The 12,005-nt window shown below is 54.5% G+C and overlaps 1 protein-coding gene across 1 annotated transcript in view; it reads right to left on the bottom strand.

Annotated features, from left to right (window-relative positions):
* Positions 1-6,652, bottom strand: part of LOC134557152 (uncharacterized) — a 104,273-nt gene extending 97,621 nt beyond the window's left edge. The window contains exon 1 of the mRNA XM_063409844.1: positions 6,331-6,652. Coding sequence (XP_063265914.1) covers positions 6,331-6,652 — 322 coding nt within the window. The remainder of the gene's footprint in view (positions 1-6,330) is intronic.
* Between the last annotated feature and the right edge of the window lie 5,353 nt (positions 6,653-12,005).

Below are 12,005 nucleotides of genomic sequence, written 5' to 3'. Positions count from 1 at the left end.
TGAATGATAACGTGTTCTCTGCTGCACTCAGGGATGGCCCTTCCTGAAGGCAGCTGAAAAAGGCTCTAAACTGACCCTTCCCTTCCCTTCCCTTCCCTTCCCTTCCCTTCCCTTCCCTTCCCTTCCCTTCCCTTCCCTTCCCTTCCCTTCCCTTCCCTTCCCTTCCCTTCCCTTCCCTTCCCTTCCCTTCCCTTCCCTTCCCTTCCCTTCCCTTCCCTTCCCTTCCCTTCCCTTCCCTTCCCTTCCCTTCCCTTCCCTTCCCTTCCCTTCCCTTCCCTTCCCTTCCCTTCCCTTCCCTTCCCTTCCCTTCCCTTCCCTTCCCTAACCTTCCCTAACCTTCCCTAACCTTCCCTTCCCTTCCCTAACCTTCCCTTCCCTTCCCTTCCCTTCCCTTCCCTTCCCTTCCCTTCCCTTCCCTTCCCTTCCCTTCCCTTCCCTTCCCTTCCCTTCCCTTCCCTTCCCTTCCCTTCCCTTCCCTTCCCTTCCCTTCCCTTCCCTTCCCTTCCCTTCCCTTCCCTTCCCTTCCCTTCCCTTCCCTTCCCTTCCCTTCCCTTCCCTTCCCTTCCCTTCCCTTCCCTTCCCTTCCCTTCCCTTCCCTTCCCTTCCCTTCCCTTCCCTTCCCTTCCCTTCCCTTCCCTTCCCTTCCCTTCCCTTCCCTTCCCTTCCCTAACCTTCCCTTCCCTAACCTTCCCTTCCCTTCCCTTCCCTTCCCTTCCCTTCCCTTCCCTTCCCTTCCCTTCCCTTCCCTTCCCTTCCCTTCCCTTCCCTTCCCTTCCCTTCCCTTCCCTTCCCTTCCCTTCCCTTCCCTTCCCTTCCCTTCCCTTCCCTTCCCTTCCCTTCCCTTCCCTTCCCTTCCCTTCCCTTCCCTTCCCTTCCCTTCCCTTCCCTTCCCTTCCCTTCCCTAACCTTCCCTAACCTTCCCTAACCTTCCCTAACCTTCCCTTCCCTAACCTTCCCTTCCCCTCCTCAGCCCTGCAGAAATGTTCCTGAGGGAATCTGGTGCAGTCCTGTGGGATTTTGGGGTGTCCTGGAGGGGTTGGGCACACACTTTGGCTATGATCAGCCTTTAGGATCTGCCCTTTTCCCCAAAAAGTCCTCCTCCAGGTGGTGTTTGCTCACCACAGAGGTGTGGGATGAGAGGGCTCCATTTTTAATCACCACCCCAGTGGAAATCACAGACCTTTAGGATCTGACAGTTCAGCTGGAACCCAGCCATGTATTTTTATATAGCTCAATGTATTTTTGTTATGCTCAGTAAAAAGAAAAGTTTGAGTTTTCTCTGGCTTGTTTGGATTTTTGTGTGGTTTTTAGTGGTTTTTTTTTTTTTTTTTTTTTTTGGTTAGAAACCTGACAGTATCTGCTAAAAAAATGCAGCTGAAAGTCCAATTTTCCTTTTCTTGTTGGCAAAATCTTGACAGGCCTTATCATGAAGCAATAAAAGCCACTCTCTGGGGATTAAGGGCAGTGGGGCTGGCACCACTAATGAAAATAAAACCACTAAATGAAAATAAGGCATTTCCAGTGTCCTGCTAGGATCATCAAATCCAGCTCCAGGCCCTGCATCCATGGCAGGAATGTTGTGTTGCAGGGAGGAGTGGGAAGGGAATATTCTGGGCACTACCAGAGGTGTGTCTGTTTGCCTCCAGGCAGAGAAGGTCCAGCTACAAAACACCAGCTCCTTGGAGAACACTCAACTCAATCCTTTTCTCTCACAGAAAGAAAAAAATGAAAGAAAGAGATTTCAGCTTTCTGTGAAATTTCCAGCCCCTGGTCCAAAGCACAGAAGAGCTGAAATTATTCAAAGAATGAGTCTCCAGTGTTCCTTGTCTTATCAAAATGAGGCCTTTTGTCTCCAGCCCGGGCTCAGAAATAGCAGAGTTGTGTGGATGAAACGCAGCAGAACGCTTCAGCCTCTGCCAGAGCCCTGACGTGGAAAATTTCAGCCCAAAGATCCAAGTCTGGCAGAGGAGGAGGGAGCTGAGGGCAGCTCTGAAATTCCCAGTCTTGCTGGTGTCCCTTGGAATATTGACATTCCCAGTCCAGTGCGTGCTGGAGGGCTGTGCTGCGTGGGGCCAGCCCTGGGTGATGCTTTGCCACGGGTGCAGGACAAATCCCAGCTCCATGGGAGATTTTGCAGGCTCTGAGGCCTGGACCCACCCAGCAGCTTTGCCACCAGCACTGTCCCCTTCCCTGTGCTCACCCCATGGGGACAAAGCCCCTTTTTGGGGGGCGAGGCCAGAGTCTGGTGGCAGAGGGCAGAAAGCCACAGGTGGGCAGGGCTGGCCGGCACACAGGGATGGGGATGCTCTGGAATTTAGGGAAAGGAGATTCCCACGTGTTCCCCCTGAGCCATGGAGCTGTCCTGGGCCTGCTCATGGCTGATTCTGACCCCTGCGAGCCTCCCCAGCTGGTGGTGCTGGGCCAGCCTGGCCACCAGTGTCACCTCCTGTGTGACAGAGGGACACTGTCCTGTCCTGGGCCAGCAGTGTCACCTCCTGTGTGACAGAGGGACACTGTCCTGTCCCGGGTCACCAGTGTCACCTCCTGTGTGACAGAGGGACACTGTCCTGTCCCGGGTCACCAGTGTCACCTCCTGTGCGACAGAGGGACACTGTCCTGTCCCAGGCCACCAGTGTCACCTCCTGTGCGACAGAGGGACACTGTCCTGTCCCGGGCCAGCAGTGTCACCTCCTGTGTGACAGAGGGACACTGTCCTGTCCCGGGTCACCAGTGTCACCTCCTGTGCAACAGAGGGACACTGTCCTGTCCCAGGGGTGACTCTCTTTGGAAGTAAAGGAGCTCAGCTGGCCAAGGCACCTTTGCAAGGACATCAAAGGGTGAAGTTACTGCTGAACAGGGCCTACAAAGAGAGGGAAATGTCCCTCACAAAGAGCAGGAAATGTCCATTACACACAGAGAAGGAAATGTTCCTCACAGGAACAGAAGGAAATGTCATTCACAAGAAGAGAAGGAAACATCCCTCACAGAGAAGGAAATATCCTTCACACAAAGAGCAGGAAATGTCCCTCACACAAAGAGAAGAAAATGTCCCTCACACACAGAGAAGGAAATATGCCTCACACACAGAGCAGGAAATGTCCCTCACACAGAGCAGAGCAGGCACTGTCCCTCCCAGAGCCGAGGCAAGGCATGGAATGTGTCTCAGCATGCTGGCAGCACAGCTGGTGATGTGGAAATGCTGTTGGTGATGTGGAAATGCTGTGCCTGGCTGCTGGGGAGGGGCTCAGTCACCCACAAGTGCCAGTGCCCAGGGCAGGCTGGCAGATGTGAGCAGCACCTTCCAGTGGTGGCTGCCGCAGCTCTGCTCCTGCTGAACACCCTCAGGGCTTGCAGTGACAGGAGCCATCCTCTGGAATGTGACAGGAGCTTTAGGGAAGTGGCACTGCACCCGAAGGAGTAAAGAAGGAAAAATCCAGGAAAGATAGAAGTTTAAAATGGCTATTTTCTTATTGTTAAATTGACACTTTTTAATCTCAGTGAGACACAAGCCATGGTTCTGGTGTCCTTCAGGAACAAGATCAGTTCTTCTGTGCTCTCCAGCACTGAGAATTCCTACCCACCATCGTGCTCAGTGCCTGGAAATGCCAGGAAAAATGAGTGAATCTCTGTGAGGAGACTTTGGTGAAGCCTGGACAACCACAACCCAGCCAGGAACAGGTTAAAGTCTGTGCAGCTGGTGGAATTCAGGTAAATCCTTTGTGTTAGCAAACAAGCTCTGGCAAATCCAGGTTCCTCCTGTGTGTTCTTAAACGATCCTTTAAGAGTTAAACAAAGCAGTGACTGCTGCCTTTTAAACACAAGTGACCTTTCTCGTGGTTCTTTTTCCCAGGTAAGTGTATTTTCATGTCATTTTAAAGTCTTTAAGGTTTGGGAAGTGAATATTTGGAGTGTGGGGTTTTAAAATATCTGTTGAGCAAAGCTCTAATATTGACCGGCGGCTGGATCAGCTCAGGCTGGGATTCCTTTCCTTGCTGCCAAAGCTGTGCAGGGTGCAGCTCCTTGTGCTGCACACCCGGGGCACATCCCAAGGAAGGGGCACCAGGAGGGAGCCCCTGGTCCTCCCCTCAGGGCACGAGGCCACCCTGAGCTGCTGCTGTGGGGCTTTTCATAGAGCATCAACCCCAGAACGGGTTGGTGGGAAGGGACACTAAAGATTGTCCTTAAAGCCATGTGCAGGGACACCTTCCACTGTCCCAGGCTGCTCCAAGTGTCCAGCCTGGCCTTGGGCACTGCCAGGGATCCAGGGACAGCCACAGCTGCTCTGGGAATTCCAGAGCAGGGCCTGCCCACCCTCCCAGGGAACAATTCCTGCCCAGTATCCCATCCAGCCCTGCCCTGTGTCAGTCTGAAGCCATTCCCTGGGTCCTGTCCCCCATCCCTTGTCAATAGTCCCTCTCCATGTTTCCTGTAGCTCCTTCAGGTCCTGGAAGATCACACTGAAGTCGCCCCAAAGCTTCTCCTCTCCAGGTGAACAATCCCAGCTCTCCCAGCCTTTCCTCCCAGCAGAGCTGCTCCCTTCCCCTGCTCATCCTGGAGCCTCCTCTGGGCTCTCTGCAGCAGCTCCAGGTCCTGCCCGTGCTGCTTTGGGGCAGCTCTGCAGGTGGGCTCTCACCTGAGCACAGGGGCAGAATCTCCCTCCCCCCCTGCTGCCCATGCTTTTCCCTCAGATTGAAATTCCTGTTTGTTAAAATCTCTGCTTGTGGCTCCATGCCCTGATTTCAATGAGAAGGAGATCCTGGTGCTGAGGAAGAGTGGCTGTGGAAGAGTTGTGACAAACCATCACCTCTGCCTTTCTGCGAGGGGAGGAGGTGCTGGGAGCAGGTGGGAGGGATGAGAGTCATGGGAGAGGGGCAGTGCAGGGCTGCCTGCTCTGGAATCCCCTCTGCCTTTGCTGCCATAGTCCAGGGATGAACTTCTGCCTCAGGATCTCTGAAAAGCTTTGGCCTCCTACTCAGGTGGCTCAGCGAGGGTGTCCCTGAGCAGGAGGGGCCTCCAGGAGGGCTCCTGACCCCTCTGGCTCAGTGTCCTCATCCCCCCAGGGTGGTTTTGCTCTGTTTGCAGCCCTCAGAGCGAGGGTTTGGAAGGACTCTCTTCAGCCCCCTCCCCTGCTGCTGTGGCTGTGCCTTCCTGGGCACATCCCACAGCCCCAGGAACAGGATGGAAGCACACCTGTGTGACTCCTGTGTGCTTCCAGCTGCTCCCTGAGGGAACAGGGCCATTCCTAAGGACACCAGCACCCACCAGGCCAGGGATGTGTGTCCCTGTGCGGGTGGCCAGAGCTGACAAGGAAACCCCCGCCGAGGTGGGACCCATGCCCAACCTCATCCTGTTGAGCCTGGAGAGGCTCCGGGACACCTGGATCACCCTGCCCCCAGGAGATGAAAGGCACAGAGTGTGTGAAGCTGCAGATAGGAGGGATGGAGAGGGAACAAACACCGGGAGCTTTAGCAGGAGGGGAGGCAGTAATCCCTTGGCTGCTTGACAGGGAGCTGTCGGTTTTGCAGCACACGATGTCTCCAGCCTGCAGAGGTGGATAGGATTGTCCCAAATAACCAGGTTTCCATCAGAAAAACCCCATTTCTCTGTCCTTTGGAAGAACGCCAGCCCAGGCACTCCTTGTAGAGGAAGAGCTGTTGCATTGCCCAGGGAGTTGAGCTGTGGGGTGGAGCAGATGCCTTTAAAGAAATAAATATTTCCAGATCTGCATGGGAGGCTGCTGATCCTTACCCAGATCCCCTGGGATGGAACACACTCTGGGGTGCAGGAAGATGGGGGAACTGGGGTTGAACACCCTCAAACTGGCAAAAAAAATCCCATTTAGACGAGCAGGCCCTGCTGTCTCTACCAGCTTCGACTGCTGGTGGGACTTGTTAGCAAAACTACTACAGAGCAGGGAAATAAACACACCTGGACACATCTACTGCATCGGGGCAGCATTTCCTGCTCTGCTGCACGTCGGGAGCTGCTCAGAAGAGAGAACCGGGAGGGTATCACTCCAAAAGAGTGACAGAGCACAGCGGGAAGAGAGCAGCAGTGGCTGCCTGTGACACATCCCCGGTCCCGCATTCGGGGTGCTCTGGGAGGGTCCCGCTCCCGCCGCGGAGTCTCCGGGGCAGAGCTGGGCGTGCCGCTGTCCCCGCGGTGTCCCCAGGGCAGGGACAGCAGCCCTCGGTGCCGGGAGCGGGCAGCGGCCGCTGCTCGGGGTCGCCTCCCGCCGCCCCCGGCCCGCCCCGGGGCCTGAGCCGGGGCCCTGCGCGGTCCCTGCGGAGTGCGGCGGGCCGGGATGCCCCAAACGGGCCGGTGCCGGACGGGTCCGGGCAGAGCAGGACGGTTCGGGTCGCTCTGAGCCGGTGGGTCCCTGCCGGTGCCAGTGGGTCAGTGCCGGTCGGTGCCGGTCCGAGCTGGTTGGTTCGGTCTCGTTCGGTCCCGGCCGTGCTGTTGGTCTGTGCCGGACGGTTCCGGTCGGTGCTGCACGGTGCCGGTCAGTGCGGGCCGTGCTGCTCGGTCCCGTTCGGTCCCGCTCGGTCCCGCTCGGTCCCGCTCGGTCCCGCTCGGTCCCGTTCGGTCCCGCTCGGTCCCGCTCGGTCCCGCTCGGTCCCGTTCGGTCCCGCTCGGTCCCGTTCGGTCCCATTCGGTTCCGCGGGCGGTGCGTTACTGCCCCCTAGTGGTGCTGGCCGCGGGCCGCCGCCTCCGGGCGCTGCTCCGGGACCGCCGGTGCCACCCCTGATCCCATTCCTGATCCCAGTCCATCACCCTGATCCCAACCGATATCACCCCAGTCACATCTCTGATCCCTACTAACCTCACCTGATCCCATCCCACTCTGATCCCAACCAATCCCATTCCCATCTCACCCAATCACACCCACTCCCATCCTGCTGCCACCTGTTCCCTCCAGATCCCTCCCACTCCCACTCAGTTTCTCCTGATCCCATCCCACTCTCACATGTTCTACTCTGCTCCCACCCAATCTCATCCCATTCCCAACCCATCCCACCCCACCCCACGTCATTCTGCTCCCACCCAGCTCTCAGCCTCTCCCATCTGGAATCTGCATTGTGTTCCTTCCTCCCAGGCCTGATGGTGGAAGGCCTCTGGAAGGGGAAGGAAGATCAGATCCATGCTGGGATTCATCCGTGGAGCAGAGCAGCTTTGCAGCTCCAGCTGTACCAAAATCCATCCCCATCACCAGTTTTTCCCTCTCCAAAGAGGAAATTTGGGAACAGCACCATTGGCTGGCCCTGCCCCTCCAAGTGACAGCCACAGTGCCATGGCCCTGCTCTGGGAACAAGGATTCCCACCCAGCTAGGACTGGGAGAGGAGAAATTGCTCTTATTTGGGAAATAACAGCTGAGCCAGGTTTCCAGCAGAGCATCAGGAATTCAGACTGCGATTTTCCTCCTCAAACCTGTCTGCTGAGAGAGATGGGAATGGGTCAGGACAATAAGTTTCATTCAGGAACGAGTGCTTCCTGGGATGAATGCATTCCGCAGGGATCCAGCGTGCTGCCAGCAGCTGGATGTGCTGCAGAGCCTGCTGAGAGCGGATGGGAAAGTGAAGGACCGGGAATGCAGCGAGGCTGGGAGCAGCCTTCCTGTCAGGAGAGGCACTTCCAGACAGAAACGAATGGGGAATGTTAAAATACACAGGGAAATCAAGCAGGAACCAGGAGGGGGTAGAAAATAGATCATGGAGCTCTGGAGGAACAGCTGGAGTAAATTAAGGCAGGTAATTGGAGCAGGATAAGGTGGGTGAGCAGCAAGGCTGGAAGGAGCTATTCTTAGTGCAGGCATTTACTCATCAGCACATGGAATCTTGCTCGGGGCTCGGGGCTGGGAATGGTTTTGTCACTTGGCTGGATCCTGTCATTATTCCAAGCCCATGGTGGCACCTGTCCAGAGCCTCTGGTGACACCTGTCCAGAGGTGTCCAGCTGTGTCCATGGCACCTCTCCAGAGCTGGGGTAGCCAGAGCTGCAGGGTGCAGGGAGGGGAGTGCAGGGTGGAATTGTGCAGCTCCCCCGGCTCAGGGGAGGGGACAGGGATGCTGTGCCCTGGGGGGATGGTTTGGCTTTGCTTTGGAGCCCAGAGAAGCAGGGGTTGATCCTTTTTTTACTGAGTCTGGTCCAGCCGCTGTTCCATCTCCCAGGAGCTGCCAAGGACTGTGACACAACATTGTCACCTGGGGACAGCCACCTTGAGAGCCAGGGGAGAGCTGGTGTCCCCCACAGGGCTGGGTGACCCGAGGGCCAGAGCTGGGAGGGGACAGGGCTGGAGGGGGAGCTGGAGCACCTTCTCCTGAGCAGGGGCAGCCACCACCCCTCCTGCCAGGGCCTGGGGTGTGCCCACGACTGGGCCCTGCTGTCCCCAGGTCATGCTGAGGAGGCAGCACTGCCTGAGCTTCATGATGGCAGCAATTTTTCCTAATGTTTCCCAGTGCTGGGAGTGCCATCCTGGGTGGGTCATTCCAAGGTGCAATGGCTCATTCTCATCCCCAGGCCATGGCAGGGGTGTAACAGCTCATTCCCGTCTCCCTGGTGCTCGTTATTGTGGCTACACTGAGGATTTGTTACTTGAGCTCAGAACATCCCTGTCAGTGTCTGTAACAAAATTCATCAGTTTCCTTCCTCCACGAGAAGCCACTGACTCAGAGGTAACAACCACTTAGGCCAGTTAAGTCTCCTCCATTTGATCTAAAATATCAATTAATACAAACGATTGGAATGCAATAACCGTGCTCCAAACCCTTCTTATCCCTCAGCTGAAGAAGAAAATCCCTGCAAACAATTTGTAGTAAATACCTTCATTAAACACTGAAGGGAGGCGGTTGGGATTACAACACGTCTGTAAACAAGGGAACAAACAGGCTGATCTAATCTCACAAAAGAACAAAGCAAGTGTCGAGAGGACCAGGCTGTGTGTGACTAATAAAGGGCTGATAAATAATAGCGGCAAGGACTAATTAATGGCAGCTGCTGAGGGCTGACAATGGGGATAGGGGTTGGGGGCAGCTGCTGGGGGCCCTGCCCTGTCCCTGGGCATGAGGGGACCTTCCCTGTGACAATCTGCTGTGCTCTAACAGAAACCCAGTGACCGCCCTACGAAGCACTGAGTGATGGGTGCCACTCACTGGGACATTCCGGGCCCAGAGGGAGGGGCTGTTACTGCCTGGTGGCACTGAGAGGGTCAAACTGAGCTGGCTGGGAGCTCTGCAGGGCATGTCTAACCCAGGGAGCTCAGGGAGGGGCAAATCCCACAGGCAGAGGCTCCTGAGTGACCAGCTGGGCTTTGGGTCTGCCCCTGAAAAGAGCAGAGGAGAGGGACACAAGTCACCTGTCCCTCCCCAGCCCTGGCTGGAAGGGACCTTAAAACTCATTTAGTTCCACCCCTGCCATGGCAGGGACACCTTCCACTGCCCCAGGCTGCTCCCAGCCCTGTCCAACCTGCCCTTGGGCACTGCCAGGGATCCAGGGGCAGCCACAGCTGCTCTGGGCACCCTGTGCCAGGGCCTCTGCATCCTCTCAGGGAACAATTCCTGTCCAATATCCAACCTAAATATCCCCTCTGTCAGTCTGAACCCAGCGCCTTGTCCTGTCACTGCAGTTCTTCATGAAGGGTCTCTCTCCCATTTCCCTGCAGCCCCTTCAGACCCTGCCAGGGGCTCTGAGGTCTCCTCACAACCTTTCCCTCTCCAGGCTGGACATTCCCAGCTCTCCCAGCCTCTCAGGATTCACAGGCTGGATGAAATTCTTGCCGGATGAAAATGTTTTGTTCTGCACTCAGCCAGAGCTGGATTTACCAAACTTTCTCCAGATCCCTGCTCCAGGCTCCAGATGTTTCCCAGCTCTCAGCTTGCTGTGCCCAGGCTGTCCCAGCAATATTCTGGTGTTACTGCTGCTTTTCAGCCTGTCCCAGGACACTCCTTTCTTCTGGGAGAAGGGAGCAGCTGCTGCTGGCAGGATTTGGAGCCACTTCCAGGAGATATTTGTGGGAGACCCAGTGCTGCCTCTAGGCATGGCCTGGAGGGTTCTCAGTGCCCACCTGGTTTTTCCTGAATTTTGCCCTGTTGGGACTCCAGCAGAGGTGGCTCACTATGACCTCAGCCTTGTCCTGCCATGTGTGGACAACATTTCTGGGGAGGCTTTCCTAGCAGAATCCTGAGCTGAAAGCAGAGCAGGGACATCTCCCAGGAGAAAAACAGGGCTCTGTGCCTCAGCATTGTCTGCCCTGTGCTCTGTTCCCTCAGTGTCTCATTTCCATACCAGGAGTTAGCAATCTAAGCTTCCCTAAACTGCATGGACCCCCTTTAACATTTGATGGAAGAGTAGGCCATGCTCTGTCTCCACAACGAAAAGTATCCCTTGTGGTAATTGAAGAGGAACAGAGCTAAGTGTGGATGGAAGTACAGAAGTGGCATTACACCACAAGGTTTGGTGCTTACATATAGGATGATGTGGAGAAACATTTCTCACTACTGATTGATCTTTTCCTGAGTAATCAATCAAATTGATCTTTTCCTGAATAATCCTGAGCTGAAAGCAGAGCAGAGACATCTCCCAGTGGAAAAAGAGGGCTCTGTCCCTCAGTGTTGGATTTTGCCTTTTTCTGACCCAGAGATGGGGCTCCTGAGAGGTGTTTTAAAGACTTTTATTCCATTTTCAGTCTTATGAGAAGGGTGAGTTGGTACAGATGTTATAATTCATGCCCTCACAATCAGAAGCCAAACTATTTCCTAATTACAAGACATTATAAGTGTTTTCTGCCCTATCAGCTTTTGCCACCCAATGCTGTTAATGCCTTAAAGCCAATCATCTAAAAATACCCCTCATGGGTCCTACTACAATGCATCTTTCATAGTTCTGTTTCTCCAAAACCTCTGGTCTGTTTGCAAGGCCATCATTTGAAACTTGTTTCCAGATTCATTTCTTCCTCAACAATATCCATCCTATTCCATGGAATTTCTAAGCAGCATTTTTTCTCAAAGTTTGCACACAGATCCATACTGTGCCAGCCTTCTGTCAGGCTGGGAGAATTCTCTCCATTTCCCACACCTCAGCACTGTCTCCCCTGTGCTCCTCTGCCCCCACCCAAACCTGTCTGGGGTGCAGCAGCAGAGCTGGCAGCAGGAGCTTTGCCAGGGATGCAGCAGGAACTGGTGTAGGGGTTTGAGCATCTACTAGAATTATTTATTCCTTGTTTCTGTTGCGAGATAGGGTCAGGAGAAAAGCAGAACCAGCACAACTGGGCAGCAGCAGCAGCAGCAGTGTGCATTTTCAGGATGCAAAGTTTAGAAAGAATTTTTTATTACACTTGTAAAGAGCTTGAGAAAAATCACAATGTAGTGTGTTTTAGAATTAATTCCCAGCAGTAACATCACCATTTAACAAAAAAGTCTACAAGATTAAGTCTTCTGCCACTGGAATGTGACAATGTCTGATGCAAACGCTTGGAGAATGAAGCGAATTTGTAAGTGAGCTTCAAAACTTCTGAAGCCCTCTGGAACCAAAAGCAGAACTGAAACACACAAGCTGAGGGCCAAGGCACACAAACTAAAGGTGCAAGAAAATAAGGTTTGGCACTGTGTGGATGTGCTGGCACACACCTGCCCCTCTCCACGTGTCCCTGCAGCCCGAGGGGCAGCGGCTGTGACAGCGCTGGGGACGGGCTGCTGGCAGCAAAGGAACTTGGGGAATCAAATTACAGCCTCTGCTGCGCCCCAGAGAATCCCTGAAAATTCAAGGCATCTCCTTAAAACATAAACAGGAAAATAAATGCAGGAGGGCAGGGGATGAGGCTGGGGCTGGCAGGAAAGGGGTGGAGGAGAAGTGTCCTGGCGGTTTAAGTGAGGACTTTGAACATCTATGATTTTGGTTGTTTTGCTGGAGAAAAATGAAGATCTAGAGACCATCATTATCCTGGGGTTCGTAAAGCTAGAAAAGACCTATTGCTTGTGCATCCTGAAAAATCCAGCTGGTTATTTTTGGGG

This window comes from Prinia subflava, chromosome 12, assembly GCF_021018805.1.
Source record: "Prinia subflava isolate CZ2003 ecotype Zambia chromosome 12, Cam_Psub_1.2, whole genome shotgun sequence".
Classification (NCBI taxonomy): Eukaryota; Metazoa; Chordata; class Aves; order Passeriformes; family Cisticolidae; genus Prinia; species Prinia subflava.
The sequence above is the reverse complement of the archived record's forward strand: the minus strand, read 5'-3'. Positions and strand labels throughout refer to the sequence as shown.